The sequence below is a fragment of the Pleurodeles waltl genome, chromosome 1_2 (assembly GCF_031143425.1).
Source record: "Pleurodeles waltl isolate 20211129_DDA chromosome 1_2, aPleWal1.hap1.20221129, whole genome shotgun sequence".
NCBI lineage: Eukaryota > Metazoa > Chordata > Amphibia > Caudata > Salamandridae > Pleurodeles > Pleurodeles waltl.
The window spans coordinates 75,971,384-75,995,043 of record NC_090437.1 but is presented as its reverse complement, the minus strand read 5'-3'; the positions used below and the strand labels follow the sequence as shown (position 1 = coordinate 75,995,043).

The following is a 23,660-nucleotide window of genomic DNA, read 5'->3' as shown; positions in this document are numbered from 1 at the left end:
TTGATTAATCAGAAGTTAGATAACTGCTTTGACATTGTTAGGGATTATTTATTGGATTATTAAAATATGGATAGACAGACACGGTATAGGGGGCTAGCATCTGTCTGCATTAGGTATGTATTTCAATTTTTAAAAAGTATTTTCAGAAAGACCTGGTGTAGATTAACACAAGTTAATAACGGATTACGCAAAAAAAAAAAAACACACACACACACACACACTACCTGATGCTATCTGCTCTAAAATGCTGCAGAATGGAAAAAACAGGTCCAGTAATTCCTAAGTGCAGACCTGCAAACTAATTTGTAATGAGTTAGGGGGCCTTTTTGTTACCTGTGCTCCAGTTGGTATTCATGATGTAAAAGCTGAACAGTTGAAAAAATAACCTGTTCAAGTGCTGAAGTGCAGGGTACACACGAATATTATCCAACAAAAAATAAACAACTTATGTTAATTACAGCAACCAGAAACAACCACAAAAGAGGGTGGAAATGTAATCAACGGCCTCTAAAGAAGGTGTTTTAAATAAAAAAAAATCTAAAACAGTAAACATAATATTCTTCCTCCACTGGAAAATTACAGAAGGTGCATTCCGTCAGCAACCTAAGGAGAACACACCAGGCAAACAAAGAGGTTTACCAATAGGGCTGTAAGTTATAAATGTCATTTACCTTTATGCATGTCTACAAGAAGTTGAAGCTTTAATTCAAACTTCATACAGTGCAATAAAGAAAAGACTATTTTATACAATGAGGCGGACAGGGGATCTTAAATTAAGTTTCCTTGGTATTATAATAAAAATGTAAAAACACAATTTGTTTCGGGATAGCGGGCTCCCTTATTGGAAACAACTGTTGGAAACATATTGTCATATTTTTTAATTAAAGGCAGAACAATAAGAAAAAGCATTGTTCTAGTCAACAGCTCCGGCTTTAACATGCTTGCATATGCAAACATCGGTGTGCACAAATGGGCACAAACTATTTCTGTGCACCTGCCTCTTTCAGTGTTTGCATATCCATGATCTTTTGGGCACATGTTTGAGTACTCACAGACATGACAAACATAGGAGGCGCAAAAATATAGGTGCACCACACCACATCACAAACAGTGCAAGCAAAATTTGTTCATGTCTGTGTTTGCATGAATTCACACTTTAAAACCAGATCTATTGTTTCCTTACTAACTACATATATCAATTGCCACACTAACATCACTGGTTATACCTACATGCTGCTACTAAATCGGTTTTTGATTATCTGAAGAGAGCACAAGAGTTGATTTCAGGAAGATGATTGTTGGATAACATGGACACTGACTGTGGCAAGTCACTTGAAGATTCCTATAACTTAAAATGCATATTTATGATTTCACAATTAATTTTCAGGAATTCAAAAGATACAGTCATAGTTTGTTGTCAGATATGGTTAACCTAGGGTATTCACACATGTGCCTATGGATTTCCAAAGAAAATAATTATTGTTAAATGTCAATGTTAAGCTACCACGACAGGGCATTGTTCTACATACAAATTGAGTCACTGTAGCAAGGAAATATTTGTTTCTACAGAGCAACTGTAGATTTAAGTAACAGTTTTTATGCAGTGAATTTTCAATACATAACAAAGAAATGTAATTAAATGAATTCACAATGGTCTCTTAAATGCAGCACCAATTTGAGACTGAGGATCTATTCACCTAAAATCATGACAACGGTATTTTTATTGATTATTTATGCATAATATTTTAGGCTCAGAAGGCCATTCAAAACCACCATTCTTCCTATTTAATATTGCCCACATCATTTTGGATTATCTTCTTTTTGTTAAACTTATGTCCTTCTTATAACTGTACTGTCAATTTTTGTAAACACAGCTTCTAAAATTCCTCAATGATATTTCTATCATTTATTCAGGAAAAATTACTAACTTGTACCTTCTTTACACTAGCCTAAATTCCAACTCTGAATGTGGGAAGGAAAGCGGATTTAGGTGATTGGCAATACCTACAATTTTCCAGTCGATTTTTCAGCCTGACAGCCAACCAAAGTTATCCATTAATTTCAAGCCTGAATGGCATTTTTTTCTGAATTAAGGATTTCAGATAATATATCCACAGAAAAAGCAGAATTCTGAACTGAGCTCCATATTAAAGCCTTGAAGAAAACTCTGATAGAGAGAGAGAGAGTTACAAGCCCATATAACGGTATTAAATGAAAGTGGTAGTTCTAGGCATTTTTGTCGGAGGCCTCTCTGCTGGATAAAACTACCTGAAATTATGGAATGAGTACAAACCTGGACTACATACTATGACTCCTGTGTGACTCTTTGATATGGCCAACTTGATCAGGGTGGACCAGATGTTGGAGAATGGTAGACAAAAGAGGGGAAATAAACTAGGTTAAAAATGTAATGTATTACATTCTTATTCTGAACATATGTTTTAAAAAAATGAACACAGAAACAGTTCTGCAGAAAACGGCCAGTAGAAATTACCTGTGAATCTGTTAAAAACCTGCATTTTCAGTTGTCTTTGGCTCTTTGTGAACTAAAAAATCAGTGTACATTAATGATGCTTCCTCAACATGTCACTGAAGAAGGTTAATATCTATAAAGGAGATCTATAAATCCTCAGTTAAGGGACACAGGTCATCACCGCATATGAGACTACTTGAACAGCCATCCTTTTTCCAGTAAAAAAGTTTTGGAGAGGAAAGAAATCTTTCAGACCTAATTTGTTGTTTGTTTGCGAGACATTTAAGCAGTGCCTGTATTAAGGTGAAGTTTATCAATTTTTTTTAAATGCCTTTCCAATTGCAAACCATGGTTTTCTCTTCTTTGACAAACAGTTTATAAATCCTTACATTTCACAGACTAACTGGATCCCTGACTGTACAAAGATCTAGCAAGTGCATATCTGTTGAATACAGAGATAAAATGATCCAACCATGGAATAATCGGTTTTGCTCCAGAGTGCCCGCTATGAGGGCAAGTTGAAGTTCAGTGGCTGGAGACCTTCCTGGTAGAGGTCTTTCATTTTTGTTGACTTTAGTCAGTAGAATGAAGGTTTAGGACGGGGTATTACAGATAAAGAATATTCACTGATACTTACTGATCCTGCTGAACATGTTATTAGGCTATCTGTGGTGAGATAGGGTTTCAGGACAATCTGGTTCTCTCAGTTGCCTTGGACCATCATCAATTCAGTCTGCTTTGTTCTAGATAACTAAGTAAATCTTCCATGCCAGACTCAAACTACAATTTATAGCTCATCTTTCTAATTAGTCCGTACATCGTTCTCCTTTGGAGGCAATGATCTGTCCAGTAATTCCTCGCTCTCCCTCTCTTGAATCTGTTAATACTTTTCAAGGTCCAATGTAGCTCATTTATAAACAAAATAAGTATTTATGTCAGAAGTAATACTGATAGAAAAGGAAACTTTCATTTTAGCCCATTACTCTACCTAAAGCGGCTTTGTAAACCTAACATAATACCAATGGTAAGGGTGAGGGTGAGTAGGGATGTTTGGGCGGGGGTTAGAGGGAAATTCTTCTGGATATTAAGAGGGAGGTCAAAAGTGGCAAACATAATTCTGTGGTTATTTCAGAATGAAATTATTAGAGGTGATGCAAAAGTCATCCAGTAACTTGAAGCTAGTTTGGAGCAATGTTACATAGTAATATATTCAAAGTTGTGTAATTTTCTAAAAAATGTACTTGTCCAATGGGCAAAGAGTAACAGAAATCTACTTGTCCTGTAAAGAAAGCAACTTGCCCCACCTACTTCTTCCATCCATTACAAGGGCCAGCATAGATACACGACGTGTTTACCTCTGGCTCTCAAATAAATTAGCCACCCTCAGCCTGTTGGCTCTCTACTTTCTAGAAGTGAGCATCAGTGCCTACTCTTCTACAAAAACTGATTACCTCTCACATGTCTTTCTTGCCTTAGATGCTCAAACTTGTTTCCTTTTCTCCCACTTTCAATAGACTCCACAGCTATTCCACAGTTGCAGCCTCTATATCCAAGTTTCTACCATTGTCTCAGTATAGGATTCATCTGCCATCCCTCTTACCAAAGGTTCAGTATTCAAATCTCAACATTTTTACAAGACAGGCGGGCATACCCCCTTGCCCACTCTGCCAGTACATGTCCAAGGGTTGTCCCAGAAATCTCCCCTCATACAGGCTTCATGCCTGTGAGACCTGTCAGCCTTACAGTAGTCTTACCCCAAACGTTTTGCCTGCTTTGCCTCACTTTTACTGATCTGTTTTTGATGGCCTTAGGACTCTGGGCACTTTACCACTGCTTACCAGTACTAAAGTGCATTTGCTTACTCCCCTAAGACATTGTAACATTGGTGTAGCCACAATTGGCATATTTAATTTACTTATATGTCTCTGTAAATTGCACTATATGTGCAGAGGGCCTGTAAATTAAATGCTACTTGTGGGCCTGCAGCACTGATTGTGTCACCCCCCTTAAGTAGCCTTTAAACATTTCTCAGACCTGCCACTGCAGAGCCTGTGTGTGCATTTTGACTACCATGTCGACTTGGCATTTAAAACTCTTTGCCAAGCCTCAAACTTCCCCTTTTATTACAAATAAATACCCCTAAGGTAGGCCCTAGGTAGCCTACAGGGCAGGGTGCTATGTAACTAAAAGGCGGGACACATACTTTTAAGGTTTACATGTCCTAGTAATGAAAAATTCACAAACTCGTTTTTCGCTACTGTGAGAGCTACCCCTCTCATAGGTTAACATTGGGGATTCCTTACATTTAATGAAGTGTAATTCCTGACTGAGAAGGAGTAGACCGGTCATGTTTAGTACCTATGCAACTATAATAATAAATTCACTTTAACAGTAAAGTAGGATTCACTTTTACAATTTTAAAGTTCAACTTACATAAAACCAAATCTCTATGTAGGCCTTCCTGAAGTAAGAAGCCACATTAACACTTAAGTTATATTTGAAAAAGTGCTCCAGGGTCCCCACAGGCGGGCAGAACTATTAAACACTTAGGACCACACATTGAAATCCCCTACAAGAGAACTGCTTTTCTGCTGTGCGGATCAGCCTGCTGCCCTCTCTGCCTGAGTGAAAAAGACTGGGCTTACGCCACTTGAACCCAGAGTGACCCCAAAGGCTTGCATGCTTGCGTTCTGTTTTGAAGTCTGAGGGACATCAAAAACTTCACTTACTCTCTGCTACAGCTTCTGGACTCTGCCAATTGTGAGTCCTGCTCTGCCAACTGGTACCAATCCAGCCGTGGGCCCTTTGAAGTGGGTTCTGCAGCTGTTTCTACAAAAATCCACACAATGCCGTCACTGAGCTGATCGAAACCGCTGCATCTCTCATCAATTCTGCCACTCAGGACATCGCAACATTGACTGCTTGGTTAAGGATCTACGCATCGCCCTCAGCCCAGACTCATCACCTTTGTATCGCCACCTACGTGACTCAACGCAACATTTTCCTCTCGAAGTGTTCGTCAATGACACATCCTCGATTGTGAGGATTGAAACAGACGCATCTTCACCTTTGCTCCTCACATCAGAGCTTCAACATTAACGCGTCCTCCATTCCAAAGGTACTTTTTTAGCAAGACATGGTTGTTCTCTGAATCCTACCTGTGCTCCATAGTGGTCAGCTTGGCTTTTCAGATTCGAATCGGTTTAGCGTGACCAGATCTCTCTTTTGGACTCTAAGACTCTACACACTATATTTGCAGGTATTTAAAAAAAATTCAAATCTCAACTTTTACTTATTGGATTTTCATCGTTTTGTGGTGATTTCTCTGTGTTACTGTTTCAAGTGTTGCAAAAACACTTCACACATTGCCTCTTAAGTTAAGCCTACCCGCCTGCTCTGTACCAAGATACTAAGGGGTGAGCACACGTTAATTGATGGTGTATAACTGACTTACCCTGGCTAGAATACTTGGACAGGGTGCATACCTCTGCCAACTAGAGACCCAATTTGTAAGAATGCCCCCATTTTCTCTTTATGCACATGTTCCACCTCCATTTGTCTGCATTAGCTCATCTCAGACATCAAACATCACCATTCTGCTCATCAACTCATTTGCCATCTATACTTTCACTTTACGCTGCAGGTTGTTTATCCCCTTTCATTTGCACAAGGCTAACAGACACTGTTAGCAACCATCTTTCATTCCACAGCCCCTTTTGCTTAGTTACCTCCATAAGCCTAGCAAACTGCCCCCATAGTAATCACAGTCCTGGAGGCATACTGTAAGGAGCTGCACTGGCCCAGGAACAAACATGCAAAACCTCAATTATGTGATTGGTGCTGTGAAGGTTTGAGAATAAAATAGACAAGAACTGTGTTTCAATAAAGAGCACACACTCACAAATAGGATTTTAATGATGTTATAAGTCAAAGGATACTACAAAGCTCATGGGCATAAACAGAATGCAACCAGAATAAAAATGAGGCAGGATGGGAGCAGTCAGGAACAGGCAATGCATCATAGCTGGAGAGAATATGCCAGTGACTGAAAAGATCAGTTGAAAGAAAGGTAGTTTGGGGGGGCATCAGGTTCAGGATGGTCTGGACGAGAGGGTGTCGACATTAGAAGTCCAACAACTGCTTCTGAGGAACGCATTGTAAGACTACGAAAACTGCTCTTGCCGAAATAACATATGGATTAGGGGACTTGGATTAAAGGAGTAAGTGCCAGCATCCCCAACTCTGAACTGGAGTCCTATGTGGAGGCATTATACTGTCATTCCTTCAGGGATCTTAACCTTGGCCACACACATTGAGTGCTCTCCTCATATCAGCAGCGGAATCAGCTAGCACCAGATGTTCTGCCTATAGTCCTCTTTTAGCATATTAAGGAAGCTATCTTGAAAGCAGTTTGTAAACTGGACTCCATCATCTTCAGGGGCGACATTCTCACCCTCTTCACAGACTTCTCATTCCTGATGCAGGCCAAGCAGTGAGAGTTCAACAAGGTACTGATCGATTTAAGTGACAAGAAAATCCTGTTTGCACTTCATCTAGTCTTCAACATGAACAACAAGCGAGTCACCTCATATACAACAGGCAAGGCTCAAGCTTGCTATATATGAACCATTCAGCTGAAAGCATCAGTGCCTCAATGACAGATGCTTGCCCTATTGGGGTTGATGCATGGTAAAGGGCGCCGTTGAAGACAACCTGAAAGGCCACCAAGAAAGCAACAGACTGGTGCAACCATCGAAGGTCTTGCCACTTTCGGATGTTGAATGACTGCTCTCCAGATGTTGGTTGCCCTTTGAACTCACAGATGTGCTGAGTGGTCCTTGGCTTGGGGCTGCCAGGGATCCCTGGGGAGTCTAGATGGGATACTAGACTCAAGTGGCTTCAGTGTAGTCCATGTTTACTCATCATGATGGGTGGACAGAGGCCCCAGAGTATCCTGATGAGCTGCCCCTTTTGCCTTGACCAAAGTACACCTCTCAGGCGCCATGCCAGTTCTTTCCTAATGAACAAGGTTTTGGTTTTCATCGTGTTGCAGTTACTATTCCTTTCCCACTTATTGTTCCAGGGAACACACACTTCTTCTCAGATCACATTTGATTAGATACAGAGTTCCCTCAGGGTTGGGGTGCCATGTCACATAGGTTGTGACCTATCCCACACATTCCTAGCATCGGAGTGATAATTCCCCTTCTTGGTCGGATGGCACACCCCTCAATATAGCTTACTGAATGTTCAGGGTCTCAATTCGCCAATTAAACAGAAGGCACTCTTGAAGGGGCTTCATACTGAAGAGACGGACATTACCATATTGTAAGAGACCCACCTCATGGCGCCTGATATTAGTAGACCCCACTACTACCAGTACCTTTGTCAGTTCCATGCTCGTGGCACCACCAAAACCAAGGGGATGGCCATCCTAATTAAGCAGGGCATGCCCTTAACCACAGACAAATCATATGTGGAAAGGGGCAGAGTGGTGGGCTTGAGAGCTAGACTGGGTTGCTGGCGGGCAACGCTCCTTTTCATTTATGGCAGAAATGACAACAAAGAAAGAATTTAATGGCACTCTGTTCCCATTTGTTACTAATTTGGCTGGAGGGGACCTAATCATTGGAGGGGATCTGAACACAATATTAGAAAATACACTGGTATCTCTGTGGCCCGCTACAACTCCTATTTGATCCTACCAGCCCTAACTCAGGACATGCAGGACCTATCATTTGCTAGATATTTGGAGTGACCCATGCTGGGGAGAGATTACACCCACTATTCTAATGTTCACAAAACTTGCATGCGGATCGATTATTTTTTTGGTGGCCGCTTCATTCCAACCTTATATTTTATCAGCCTGTATAGGCACCCAAACCCTGTCGTACCATGACCAAGTGTTTTTAATATTAGATGCAAGAGCCTCTATATAGCACACAACCCCAACATGGTATATAAATAAAAAAGCAATCTGAGACTTGGGGATTCAGTGCTAGATTTATTGGGAGTACTACTCTCAGGAGAAGGGCACCGGAGCTGTGCCTTGTGACACTGCATGGGATGCAGAAAAGGAGATCCTGCGAGGAGGACTCAAAGCATACATCCACCGCTGTCAAATCAGTTGAAGCCAAGAAGGAGGATCTCGAGGTCTGCCTATTGTGACTTGAGACCCAGCACCAGGAGACATGCTCCCACAGCGTCTACAGGGAACTGCAGCGGTTCAAGGCGAGATCGATCAGCTTTATCTGACCGACGCAGAGCAGAAACTATTTTACAAGGATTAAAATTATTATGAAAAGGGGGACAAAACCCTTAGATTACTGCCATACAAACTGCGATGGAAGAAGACTAGAAACTATATATCCTCCATCCGGGACAAGATGGGGGTGTCATACATCGACACACCAGACATTCTCCATCTCCAAGACTTACTAAGCAACACTGTACCAGACCTACCCACCTCTGGAGTCCACTCTTAAGCGATATCTGCAAGACTTTGCCCTCCCCCATTTAGACCCCACACTAATTCAGGAGCTGGAGGAACCCATCAGCCTCAATGTAGTGAGGGCTGTCCATCAATTGAAAGTCAATTAGAGTCCAGGACATATAGGGTCTCAGCCTCACTTTATAAAGCCTACAGAGAACTGCTGGTCGAACCCTTGGCTAAGTTTTTTATTTCTTTTATGTACACTAAATCATTCACAACAACTATGGTGGAGTCTACAGTAACACTGCCATTGAAACCAAGCACATACCCCACAGCCTGTTCTTCACAAAGGCTGTCAAACCTGACAACCTTGGGGTGGTCTTCCCCCTAACATTTTCCCTGCCTCTATTTTCTGGCCTCGTTTTTGCTGGTGTTAGGAGTCTCTGCACTTCATCACTGCTAACCTATGCTACAGTGATTGTGCTCTCTCCCCTAAATCACGGTAACATTGGCGTAACCCTAATTGGCATATTTAATTTGCTTATAAGTACCTAGTAAAGTGCACTGCATGTGCTCAGGGCCTGGAAATTAAATGTTACTAGTTGGACTGCAGCACTTATTGTGCCACCCACCTAAGTAGCCCTCTAACCATGGCTCAGGCTGTCTATGCAGTTTACACTGCTACTTCCATCTGACAAGATAAACCTCTTGCCAAGCCTAAAGCTTCCTTTTTTTTTTTTACCTGTACGTCACCCCCTAAGGTAGGCCCTATATGACCCACAGGGCAAGGTGCAATGTATTTAAAAGGCACGACATGCCATGGTAGTGAAAAACTCCCAAATTAGTTTTTCACTTGTGCAAGGCCTATTTCTCCCATAGGATAACATTGGGATTGCAGTATTACATCTTAGAAGTGTAATTCACACTCTAGAAGAGATACATTTGTCAAGTTTGGTGTCTACTTATGGTAAAGTCAGATTTTAAATTGCAGTTGCCACTTTTAGAAAGTTGGCATCTTCTTAATTTAGCCATTTTGTACCAGCTGCTAGTCTCCACGAGACGTCTGGGGTGTGGTGATAGCTGGGCTTGTGCATTCCCTCTAGACAGCCACACACAAAGCGAATTTAGGTGTGACTGATGGTCCATCCACAGCCAGATGGGCCATCCTGGCAAGATGGGAGGTTGGGGCTGACACTTGACCTGAATGGGCAGTGTCCTGACCGGCACAAAAGGATGAATACCCCCATCAAGTATATCAGTGCAGGAAGGGAAGGCCTCTGTGCACTTCAAAGACCTTTCTTTGAAGTCTCCACCACTTCAAAGGTCAACTGGGTATAAGTACCTGACCTCTGAAACCACTAACTCAGTACCCTTCTGGACCTGTGGATACTCTACCAAGAAGAAGGACTGCTGTCCTGCTCCAAGCACTGCTACCCTGTTGAGATGTCAGAGACAGAGAAACTGCTTTGCTGGGCTGCCCTGCTTACCTGGAAGTGAGAAGGCCAGGACCTGCATCTCTACATCCCAGAACCAAAGTAACTCCAAGGGCTTACATCCTGTTTTGTGAAGTCTCAGGGACACAAAAGACGTCCGACTCACCTGCTACAGTCCCAGGACCCAACTACATTTTTATGTCAAAATATTTATCTGCATCCCGGTTTCCCGCCTCCATTTCATCTGGCCTGTGTTGCTATCTCGTTGCCCGGAGTTTTTTTTTATTTATTTAGAAGTAGACAAGCATGTGATAATGTTCGATAAGCCGTGAATATGATCGATGGGGTAGAGCAAACCCGAACCACCATCCTCGTTCTCCCACTTGATGTGGAGAAGACCTGATCGTGTGGACTGGCAATACGTCCGGGTGGCCATTTTGAAAATCAGCCTAGCCCCCTTTATGACTACCTTTCGGATGTCCAGCTACAACAACCCGACCTCATGCATCAGTCAATGGTACCTTCTCTCCTCTGATAACCCCTCAGTAGGGGCACTAGACAGGGCTGTCCTCTGTTCCCATTAAGATTTACCCTTACGATAGAACCAATGATTCACTGTCTAGAAACTCACACTGAGATTCAAGGGCTCGAGTTGACGGTGAAACTTAAAAACTCACTTTATTTGAAGATGATGTGAAATGTTTTTTTTTTTTATTTTTTTTTTACATATCCAGACAACTCTTCCAGCACTGTTAGTTTAACTAAAACAATTCGAGGTGGTGTCAGGGTTACATATCAACTAAACAAAATCTACATGTCTGGGGGTAGCGGACCCTGCTTATGAGGCTCGAACCCTGCTCTCCTCCTTTGGGTCTTCCCTGGGAGACTACATCCCTACGTTACTAAGGGGGTTTTCCTGACTAATTCCTTTCACACACTATATGAATACAACATGTCTCTAGTGCTGGAGGCTCTCTTAAAGGACCTCTACAACTGGGTAGGCGGAATACATCATGCCTACGCCGCATTAATGTGGTGAAAATGTATAACCTCCCAGCCTGCTTTATGTGACTCATACTTTGCTCTTTTGGATTCCCAGCACCACCTTCGCGCTCACTCGAAAACAACACTTGCAGTGTGTGCGGCATAATTTCACTCCCAAAACACCATGAACATCACTGTACAAAAGACAGGTGGATGGCAGGTTGGAATTCCCAAACATATAGCCCACTACATTCACAGTTCACAACTGCAGTCCCCCTCTCGATTGGCACCACCTGCCCCACACCAAGCCTTCGGTACTGCTGGAACAGGGGACTCCATTAACCCCCTACAGCACATCCTGTGGTTGAAGCCCCAGGACGGCTTTCCACCTCCACAATCCCCACTCTATGCTCAAGCAACCCTCCTTCGCCATTTGGATAAAATTAACCACCATCAGGAGCCCACCACATACACTTACCCCCATCATACACAACCCAAAGTTTGTGCCGGTGATGCTGTAAACTCACTTTGCAGACTTTTGGGAGATATTTACCAAGATGGGTTGTGTTAGCCAGGCAGTCATGCATTCAGCATTTTCACATGACTACTGCAAACGAGTTCCGCCTGACTCAGTTCCTCCTTGGGTAAATACTTCATTAATGAAAGCTGATGGTATCAGAGCAAATCACCTTTAGATCAGCTCTTCTCTCAGGGGTCCCCCAAAGGGGCTTCATTCAAATGTAGGCAGCTTTGGTAGTCCCTTTGCAGCCTCTGCAACACCTTTATCAGTCATTGTGGAAGCAGGATTTAGGGATCTCTCTCTCCCACAAGACTTGGCAACAGCTCTGGTCAGGAGAGGTCGAGACTTCCATTTGCCTCCAACAAGCTAATGCCTTTAAGATCATTACGAGATGGTACTTTACTCAAGTTCTATTCCATGCTATGTTGGGGACTTCGAATCTCTGTTGGAGAGGATGTGAGGTCACAGGACCTTCCCTAAAAATGCGGTGGCAATGCTTACATGTAAAGCGATTCAGAGGTTCTTCTCTTGAGCCATCTGATTTGTTAAGTAAACCTGCAAATGGACCCCTTGGTGCTACTGCTGGAGGAGGCGGGAAGGACTTCCCCTATACCGCCCCAAGCGGCAAGCTGACCACCAACTTCCTTCTGGCAGCGAAACAGACCGTGGCCCAGACTTGGAAGAAACCTTGTCAACTAAGCCTTACGCTCTGGTGTACCACGGTTTGGCACATCTTTGCCATGGAACGTTTGACTCGGATAGTCACAGCCAAAACAAAACAAGTTTGAACAAATCTGACTGCCTTTTAAGACCTATGTTAAGCAGGCCAGGGTGGAAGTGTAGCCATCTACTATTGTACCGGACATATATTACAGCGAGCCCACCCAGCAGAACTTTCATCATCAGAGAGTAGGTCTGAGGGGGGAGAGAGATGAGGCTTTGGAAGGCACTACCGATACTTGGAGTCTGAGCATTGAGGACCTGATTGCTTAATGTCCTTGGGTTGCGTTTCAGTACTGTTGCAATGAACCACTGTATGTTGCACCAGCTGCCAATGTGACTTTGGAAAATGATCCTGATGTTCTTGCCTTTCTTTAACTTTGGTGCAGTAATCACCCTGAAACTTCCCTCTTCCCCTCTACATCTTTTCCCTTTTTCCAAAAAATGTCCACAAACTTATATTTAAAAAAAAAGAAAGGTAGCAATAGCGGAATGAGGTTAGGGTCTACAAAATGGAGGTACTCCTCTTGTAGAGTAAGGTAGGAGAGGTAACCTGTCAATTGTACAGCTGTCAGGAAAACTATTGCCAGTGTTGTTAAGTTCTTCCCTCAGCAAAAAAGATTCCTTTTTTCCTTGTACCCACGTTGGTTGCAGCTGCGTCCTCAATCCCAGTGGCTCTTGCAGAGGCTGTTCTTAGATCTAGCTTCTTTAGGTTTAACTGTCACTCAAGATGGTGGCCGCAAGTCCTTGTGAGGTCAGCGATCTACTGTTTCTACCTTAGTCTTGTGGAGAAGCTTCCCTCCAGCTGTTTCTCTCTGGGAGCCCTGCACTTCAACTGTCATCCTGAGGAGGATGAGCAGTGTTCCCGAGGTGCTTTGTTTCATAGAGAATTCTCCCAGTTTTGAGTAATTAATTATTTTTCTTGTTACAGTGTGCACACCAGCTACTTTTTCCCCTTTTGAAGAAGCTGAATTTTTCCCTTCTTCCAACAACTGGCTATCGGCTTTGGGAACTGCAGTAAGGGGAGTGTGTGTGTGTGTGGGAGTGTGTGTGGGAGAGTGTGTGGGAGAGTGTGTGGGAGAGTGTGTGGGAGAGTGTGTGGGAGAGTGTGGGGGAGAGTGTGGGGGAGAGTGTGGGGGAGAGTGTGGGGGAGTGTGGGAGTGTGTGTGTGCGTGTGTGTGTGTGTTCAAGAACTCTTTGCTTTGCAGACTTGTCCGTCTTAGAGACAAACCTCAGTGCTCAGACTAATTCCTAGAGACTGTGATTGAGAAAACTGAACCTTGAGGAGTTTTTGTTTCCTGTAAAAGACATTAGTAGTTTCTACATTTGTGAACTTTTGAACTGTTTTCCAGAGAACCTTGGAAACCTCTGACTCCTGGAGAAAAGAAGATATTAAGTTAACATTGTTCTCTTAGAGAGAGGCTAGTCTCTCATAAGAGCCAGGTTAGGAGAACGATAGATTTGGGTGAAGGTGAATGGCTGAACAGTTGAATGCACAGTAGGAATGTACTTATCTATGCTGTTATCACCAGACTGCAGGTCCTTCTTTTAAAGAAAATCCCAATAAGAAGAAAGGTGCCGGTTTTCAGAGACACACATTGAATATCCTATCTTCAAGTGGGAAACATAGGCTGGAACAGGATCTGGAGGTGGTCTCTCTTTTTCTATCCCATTCCCCTTTCCCCCTAGAAGGTGCAGGTTGCAGATAATCAGTTTCAGTCTGTTGGAGTGAGTTGGGTAAAAGGCATCTTCTCCTGTGGAAGTTTGATTTAATGGGTAATCTCCTGACAACAGCTGAGCACAGGTGTTGGGTCTGAGACAGCAGACATACTGGACAGTGGAGGATAGGATGAGTGACCATTTCAACAGCATACTGGCTGCATCAGTGAGAAAGTCAAGGACACGCAGCTGGCATGAAGAAAGACCCAAGATCGTAAAACAAGCTAAAACAAGCACAAAGGGATGCTCTTGTGCACAGTGAATGGGAGGGCCAAAAAGCAGGATAGAGGATAGCGGGAAGGGGCTGGAAGACATGAGCTATTGGAGACTAACAGTGTAGTATAAAAACCACCAGGACACAACCAAATATTTTTCACAGAGCCACTTCCTTGAAGGCTGCAGATATATGCTGAAGGATTGTGGGGACAAAAAGAGATGTGAGAAGAAACTTTTATTGTGACTGGGAGAATCATTTGGTTGTGTCCTGAAGAAGGTGGTGTTAATCATTGTAAACCACCGAAAAGCGCTGATGTGGAACTAACACTGAATTTGCATGTAGCATTTTGTTGTAGATTGCTAAACGTTTCTCCCAACAACAAGCTTAACAATTAGACATATCAGTGACAAAAAAGATATCATGTTGTGTTTGTCTCCTGGCAAAGTTGGTTTTATTATATTTAATGAAGGGGGTGAGGGGTTTATAATTTATTTTGTGTATGTGTAAGGAGTTTGTATGAAAGAGGTGGGGTTGAAAACACGGTTTCATGATTTATTACGCCAAGTGATACTCACCCTGATAAATGTTTATCAAATAAATTATTTTGTATATTTCTATAACATAATTGTGAGCCTTACAGTGTTGTGGTACTGTATGAAAGTTACTTTTATAATATGTGATTGGTGTGAAGTGTGTGAGTGTAGAGGAGGTTTGTTCAGGGGGATATTTTTCTCTTTCAAGTGGAGTGGGTGCCCATCCCCCTTTTCAGTATTGGACCCTCTCTCTCCTAGTATCCACCAATCTGGCTACGGCTATAGATTTCACATCTAAACAGCACTGAGGTTGTGAACAAAATTGGGTGCATTTTAGAAGACATTATTTTACCCCTTTGATTTAGTCCAGACGCTTTGTCCTTAAGGAATTCTAAAAACATTTGCAACAATCCCAAACCATGTTTCAGTGTGGTCTGAGGGACATTTGCTTGCAACAGGAAACACTCTTCTACATTAAGAAATCAAGTAATTGAATAAACTTACCTGATGACAACTTCATTTGTATTACTTAGTTCTACCACCAGCACAGATGGAGATGCCTCATTAGGAATGACTAAGGGGGGAGGGTCGAGGATTGGCTCATTTCTCTCAGACTCTAATTCACATTCCACTGAATGTTCTTGTCCAACCAGCGACCCTGGATCATCATTTTGCGTCTGGACATTGCTGTTTGTTTTTGTCTTAGCATAAATAATTGCCTTCCTAGGGTTGAGAGATACATAGTCCACAGTGCACATGTCAGACAACAAATCAAGATTCTGCAAAACAATCTCTGGAAACTTTTCTTTGTAAGTATCCTCAAAGACTTTGGGAAGAGCATCTACCCACAAACCGCTGCTGTACTTTTGAAGCAGTCCAATTATTTTATCTTTCAGACCACGGTGTGTTGCGTCGTTACCAGCTGGAATACTTTGTTTATTCAATGACTCCGGCTGGGAAGATGAAGCGGCTATTCGTACCCTTTCCTGGATATGGTTATTTTCAACTGCACATGGCTTCTTTTCAAAGGTTTGCAGATTTCCAGCAGGATAAAGAAGTGCATCTGTAGTATCCCGACTGGACACCTTTTCAAACTACAACAAAACAATACATTATGAAGTAAGTATATATTTATTGGAATGATTACTGAAAATCATTACAGTATAACCTAAAAAAAAATTAAATCATTAAAATGTTTGACAATGACCACACAAATCACAGCATGATTAAAGAATATTAAAAGAACAAATCTGCCCTATAATTTCATGTCAAATGAATGTTTCTACAACACCTGAAAAACATATTGAGTGATCGTTGTGATACAGAGTAATCGGAAAGCACTCCCCAATTAAGTGCCATTTTGAATAGCTATTAAAATCATGACTGACTTCTTTAGGCTGGATTCAACAGGTTATCAGACAAAGACAAAAACTTCACCAAAAAGCACGTTGCCAAGATTGACCTGCCAAACTTACAAAAATGTACAGCTTCCAGGCATGATTTTACTTCTTGAGCTAAAAACAACAGTTTTTGCAGATATCGTCTTGCCTGCAATAATTTCAGACATGTACAAATTATGAGTAGCAACATTTCTCTTTTGTAGCCCCATAGTCTGCAGCACATTGTCGCCCATTGCCCTGTCTACCTTGGCAGACCATCCTTGGTAATGTACCCGCCGAGTTTCCATCGTAAAGACATATTTTTTTATGTACGTCGAGAAGTGAGCTCTCCATTAGGGCTGAAGCACAAGCTTTTCATAACCGTTGACAACAGACAAACCATTCCTTTTCCTTAGCAGGGCATCTTTATCCATTTCAAATGATAACTGCTTCACTGATCAGTTTATGAGGATTCTTAGATTTGATCTACTGCTTGTTTCTGAAACCGAAACCCGGAAATCAAGGGTGCAAAGGCACTTGGAGAAGTAAGCTCTCCAACCTGCCAATATAGATTGGCTAATGTGTCCTATGCAGACAAAAATAACAACATGTGAAGACATTTTAAAAAGGTAGCCTGTCTTAATAACGTTAGATTTTGTAGTCCAAACTCAAGGCGGATTTCTGCTTTGGCACTATTATAAAAAACGGTCTATAGGCCTTTATTTGTAGGTTATGCAACAATTTAGTGTCTCAGCCACAAATACATTGGGCAGAATCCACAAATATGAATATCATTCCAAATAAATTCCACAATACAAACATTCCTCATTTAAGCAAGGTATTAATAAATTAAGTGTGCCTATAGTTTCTCACTCAATGACAGATATTTTGCAGAGATTAAGCAGGATTAGCATGAAAGAGCCCATTTTATATAACCAACCAAAATAACTTATCTACCTGTAACAATGCACATTCAGGGTGGGCACCATATTCAAATTAACATGCTAAGACAGGTACCACCCATCAGTGATGATTTTCCTTTTTAAGTTTTGCACCCCATTGCCCCCTTGTAACAGCCAAATGACTATCTATAAATATCTTTTGCATGGGAGAGTGTTTTAGAATCCAGATGCCGAGCTGTCTGTAGCTCTATCACTAAAGAAGTATCTGAGCTGCTCAATTTACAGCTCTCAAGGTGGGTAGAACAAGTTAACATACCAAACATCTTCTGTCTTTGGGAGGACAATGTTGAGAAAAAGGACTTGCAAGACCCCCGGGCATGTACTGAAGATAAACTTCAGTCATAGATAATCATTAGTTTCTGTAAAGTCTGACTTTTTGCCACAGTGTGCCAGTCTTCTGTCAATAAGTAAAAGTGCTGGATGGGCCGCACAAGCGGCTTTTAACTCAACATGCACTGCTTGCATCTTTTCCTATAGTTCCACAATTTGACATGGAGCATAAGGTCTATCAGAATTAGAACTCATTCAGGACCTGTCATTTCACTTTGATAATCACAGCCTGTAGCATTGACAGATTTGCTGTGTGGATCCCCTTGTATTTGTCATGTGCCACACAAACACTGAATTCTCAAGAGCTTGGCCTTTTATTCAGTAATAAAAAATGATCTAGTAGCCAATGTTTAACTACCAAACTTGAAAAGGAGGATAATCAAAAAGCCGAAATGGTCATCAGATGCATTAGTGTATATTTTGACAAGTAAATCACAGTACTGTATTGACAGGTTTTGCAATTAACCATCAGAACTAAGTTAATCCTTTCACTTTTTAAAATGACTAGACTTTGTCCATTACCTTATAGAGTGTAAAGGAAAAAATACTGATTGATGCAGATGCTCCTGACAAGTGACTGAGATAATGTCAGCAACAAATTATTCTATCTCTCCAAAACACACTAATCAGAGAATAACCGAATCCTTCTTTTAATCGCCCTTGGTTCAAGGGTTATCCTTAATGAGAGAGAAAGACTGGGCTAGCAGTACTTGCGAACCAGCCAGGAAAATGCGTGGTTTACTGAGAACTGTTGTTTGGTAGACAGCCTGCTAACAGTCACAATGTTAGCCTTGCATGTTATGAAATCAAGAAACATTTTTTGGTTCAAGCTCTCAAGTAGTCAATAACATGAACTCATCAATCACAAAAGCCACCTTACTGGACCTTTCTCAACAAAAAAACCCTTTCGTGACCATACAGCGGAGTTATTTTGGCAGCAAATAAAACAAAAAAATAATAATCACAGATAGCTGACCTAAACAGTTAAAGAAGATATTCTATATAATTTGCATAACAGATGTGTTTTTTGTATTAAGTAATATACTGATGCTTCGGTCCCTATTTTCCATTCTAGCACCCAGAAAACCCAGGTAGCCTTTTGTATAGACACAGGGGCATTTTTTATATTGTCAACAGTACATCTTTTAAGCTTTATATTCCTTCAAAGATCCCATAGTTTTATGAATCTTGACAAGTACCTGAGTGGCCTATTCATAGAACACAGGTGGGCCAACACAAAAGGCCAATACAAAAAAACACAACTGCGTGTATGCATATGATATTTCTATTGCTGGATTCTAACCGAAAGGCTGCAGAGTGCTGTAGGTGGTGCAGGTTAAGCATAAAGTCAACAAATAAGAGGGCATGGAGACAGGCTGTTAATGGTTAATGCGTTGTGTTGTAGTGTTCTTTAAAGAGGTAAGTCTTTAATTCTTTCCTACACTGGAGCAGCGTTTAGGTGGTCCTGTTTGATAGAGATGTTGTTACAGATACTAGGTGCATAGATAGAAAAATGGACAGCAACATTTTTAAAATTCCTCAGGCACTGCAAGTAGGTTCTGGCTCAATGTAAAATTCCTGGGCTTATACATAAAGTGGAAAAATGGAAAACCACTTTTACTGACCCAGAGACTGAGCAAACAGATATGCACAATTACTGTCACACCTGCACAAACTGCACATACTCCAGGTACCTCCTTTCTCATCTGCTAAGCGCCAAGATTTCTCAAACACAAACCTATTTTGTGTATGATATTTAAATCTGAATTAACAAGAATGGAGACTTGTCCCTTCATTCAAACATAAATAACTTTGTTTGGTCACTTTGAGCTTACTGTGATATACGTTAACCAATGTCTCCACTCGGTTGTAGGTCGAGGTCATTGTTGGGTTCTGTGGACCAGCTGGAGAAGTTTGGGTGGCTCCTGGTTTCAGCGAGAACAGCTGCAGAAAGTCTTTGGAGCTGGTGCAAGGCCACTGTGGGGGACCACTTGGAAAAGCATTGCACAGGTGGACTTCAAGGTGAGTCCGGTGGGTCGCCTTGGAGTGTCGAGGTGGCAAGGAGTGGGGGACCCTTAGAACACAGCTGGATCTTCAGTGCAGGGCACAGGGCAGGTGAGTGCAGAGTGAATTGATGAGTCAAGAGCTGTGCACAAAGGTGCCCTTGAAAGCAGGATGTAGGTCACCAAGGGTCGCTTGGAGGACAGCAGGGCCACTTTAGTGGGTGGTTCTTGGGCTTTCTGAAGACCCTTAACGGGGGCTTTCTCCTGGAAAGTCCTATTGGAGTCCGGAGTGGACTTTCCTTCCTGGTGTCTAACATTGAATGACCAGTACCTGGGGCTATTGCACGGTTCAGTCACTGGAGGTTGCAGTGCCACCAAACGTGGCACACTTGCAGATTCTGTTCTCACAGTCTGCCTGGTGAAATTCGGTCCTGCTGCGGCATCCGGTTTCTTGGTCAGCAGCCGGTCAGTGAACTGCACTTCACTAGCATCTGTTCCTTTGATGCAAAAAAGAGTGATACCTTCACTCTGGATGGAGATCTTTGGCAATTTGTAGAAGAGTGGTCCTCTGGTTTTTTTTTTAGAGTCCGTCAGATGTCCGAGCAAACCCTCAGCAGAAACTGTTGAGTCCTGGGTACAGCAGGCAGGGTTTGGAGCCTTTTTCTTGATGCAGCAGCACTTCAGTTATCAAGCCTTGGGTCTTCTTTGCTGCTGGTCTTCTTGTGTCCTTGGAATCTGAATCTCTGGTCTAAGGGTGCCCACTAAATACTGTGTTTAGGGGAGTACCTAGTAGTGACCAATGGGTCATCTACCTTAGGGTGGCAATACTCACTGCTTGACCACTTCCTGTGAGCAGAGGTCACTTCCCAATCCCTGAAAGGCTATCTTCCTACCAATCAAGATGAAGGAAAATTAAATGGAAGTGTTACCTCGCATGCAACACCTTTGGGCGGTGCAAGCTGGTGGTGGCCATTTCTCCTGTCCTTTGTGTTTCCCGCCATTGCTCCCGCCAAACGTGGGAGTTGGCAAAGGGGGCAGCCATCTGCTGCTAGCAGAAGGCCTGAGGGTCGAGTTTCAAAGCTGTTAAGCCCTTTGAAGCTCGCTAGCAGGGCAGTGCACATTCCTGAGGAGGAAGGTGTGACACCTCCACCAAGAATAGGCTTTGTTCTGGGCCCAGAAAGCAGCAGCTCTCACAACAGGGTTCCAGAATCTTATCTTGTCTAGAGGTGGTAGGCTGGTTGTGACTGGCCAGCAACTATGCCAGTGTTAGTCAGCTTTGCAGGGGTCACCTCTAAGGTGGCCCCTGGCTACATCTTGCAATAAATCCAATTCTGGTATGAGACTGGATTTATCATCCTGAGTTGTTTGATACCAATCAATCCAGGATTCAGAGTAGCCATCTTGTAGCTGTGAAACTTGTACTGACCAGTGTTCAGCCTGTCCATTTACAATGGCTATTCTGTTCACTTACTATGTCCCAGGTTTGGCAAGGACATGAGGGGGGCAAGACTTATAGTGGCAGCTAAAAGTGTTGCCAATTGCATCAATACATTTGCAATTTTAGGGAAAGAACACTGGCACAGAGGACCTGGTTAGCAAGATCTAAGTGCACTCCAGTCCAAGTTGCATCCAGAAACAAGGCCAAAAAGGGGGACTGTAACAGGTTGCTAGATTCCCACAGTAGGATATGTGCGTGCTGCCCTAGGCAGGCCCATCTGGGTATTAATTTTGGGAAAGACTGGTGAGCACTTTAATCCTGGGGTGACTGGTCTTGTATGAGAACTCTTGAAACTTTATTATTTTTGCTGCCAGCACTTAAGCATAGTGGAAATTTCTCAGGGGCAAGGATACTGCCAATAAGACCACTGATGAGACTACACTGTACTCCTATACAGCCTGTGCGGTGGGTGTGATCTCCAAAGAAATCGATTTTGTAGAGAAACAGCTGTGCCTGAATGCAAGGGGCGGCCACGGCCTTAACAGCCCCTTATCAATCCAGCCAAGTCTTCCATCTTGTGTTGGTTTTCCGGGCCCAGCTGCTTCATCTAAAAGGCAACTGGGCACTTTTGAGGTTATCATTAGAAATCAGTGGTTCAGACGCTTTGAATGGCACCGATGATGTCCCATTAGCAAAAAGAAAGTGCCAAATGAAACTTCAAAGGCAGACCCTATACCTGCAGTCTGAGAAAGCAGGATTTACTTGGGGCTCAACAAGGCATCGGTTATGTGCATCTCTAGATTGTGATACTATTTTGGACAAATTTAAACCTGGCATAGCCCAATGTGTTGACACCGCTTTCCCCACCCCTCAACCCCCCATTGGACAGATTGCAAACATAGAAACAGTGGTTTCAAACCTATCTAATTTATTTGCCACAGCCAATATTTATTCCCCTGGTGGTAGGGGTCAACCAGCCTCTTCTAGTAATCCTGTGTACGCTGGGCAAATCTCCTCTACATACACTGCTTGCATACCCAAACGTACTTTTAAAGTTGATACTAGAATTCTGCCGTTAGGCCCTCTAACCAGGCCCTCTAACCAGCCCCTCCCACCCACAGAAACAATGTGGCCCTATTATCTGGAGCGGGTGGGAACATAATATTGCTAGGGCCAAGAAGTAGGTGAAAGGGGGCTACCCTGGTTAACAGCACTATGCCCATTTTAAATCTAGTCCCTGATTGTTGTCCTTATGTCGCCATAATTACAGGGTTCCCACAACTAACCTGTAACACCAACGAGTCCACCTCCCAGCTGAAAAACAAGTTTGTCACTGGCTGAGCAGTAATACCAATTTTAACATAAGGGAATATAATGACATTATTCATGACAAGGGTTAGGTGGGTATATTCCTGTCACTAAACACTTGAGAGGGGTGGAGTAGTAATCAACTGCGAACACCCTTCATTGTCCTGGCGATTGAATCAAAGCATCAACAGACAGCAACCACTGGAAGAGGGCAGAAGTAGTGCCTAATAACGTTTTTTCAATGGGACTATTCAAACAAGACCCAGAATAAGGCCCTTTATGCCAGCCCAAGAGCAGCTGAGAAACCACCTACCCCCACCTTTCATAAATTTATTCTATTGTCTGACCATTGTCTGATTGACTACCTGACCATTCATCAACTAGCTTATGCAAGGGAAGGTCTTCATTTATATGTCCCTCTGCAAGCAACTCCAACCAGGATTCCATAATAACGTTTCTCAGTTGGAACATAGCCAGTATCAGTCTAAGTTATTGGACTGTCAATTATATTAATCAATTCAATGTGATAATGCTATATGAAACCTGTCCACAGGATTTAATTTCCTTGGAAGGCTTTGAGTGTTCTTCCATCCCAGCTGAAGCTGCCCCAGGTTGGAGAGCATGAAGCAGATTAGCCATCATAATCTATCTATCTAGGCTTCTGAGGGTTATCCCTGTATTTTGTAAAAAATAAGGGGGCTTCAGGTTTTGTGAATAGTGTGGTCTAGGGATTTTAGTTTTTTTCCTAGTAAATTTGTATAATTCAGTGTATGACCCCGCCTGCCACATTGAGATTTTATTTGAGCTATTGTTCTTGAGGCAAGGTCCCTTTCTAAGCGGACGTGCTTTAATGTGATAGTGAGCGGCGATTTAATGCTAAGCAGAACTCTATTTACCCTGACCCTTTCGTGATCAGTGTTTCTCCCATTTGTACTCTAACATCTGATGATAGGGGCAGAAGTCTGGATTATGTCCTTTGTCAGACTGATCTCCTCAATGTAAGGGGCACTGAGGGGAATCCTTCTGATCAAAGACCAACTTTTGCTGGCTGATGTAATAGGTCAATTATTCATTAGGTTGTCATCTCAAAGTCCCTGGAAAGACTTGTGGCAGGGGATGGGATATATGTCATAGCGACCATAAACCCACTGAAGTCATCATGTTGCTACCAGACAGTAGAAGCTGTACTGTCACTTCTGGTTTAACCG

General features: G+C 42.6%; 1 protein-coding gene across 4 annotated transcripts in view; it reads right to left on the bottom strand.

Annotated features, from left to right (window-relative positions):
* TDRD7 (tudor domain containing 7) overlaps window positions 1–23,660 on the bottom strand; it is a 779,147-nt gene that overhangs the window by 496,644 nt on the left and 258,843 nt on the right. For all 4 annotated transcript variants that reach the window (XM_069236519.1, XM_069236523.1, XM_069236528.1 and 1 more), the window contains one exon: window positions 15,537–16,126. In XM_069236519.1, coding sequence (XP_069092620.1) covers window positions 15,537–16,126 — 590 coding nt within the window. The remainder of the gene's footprint in view (window positions 1–15,536; window positions 16,127–23,660) is intronic.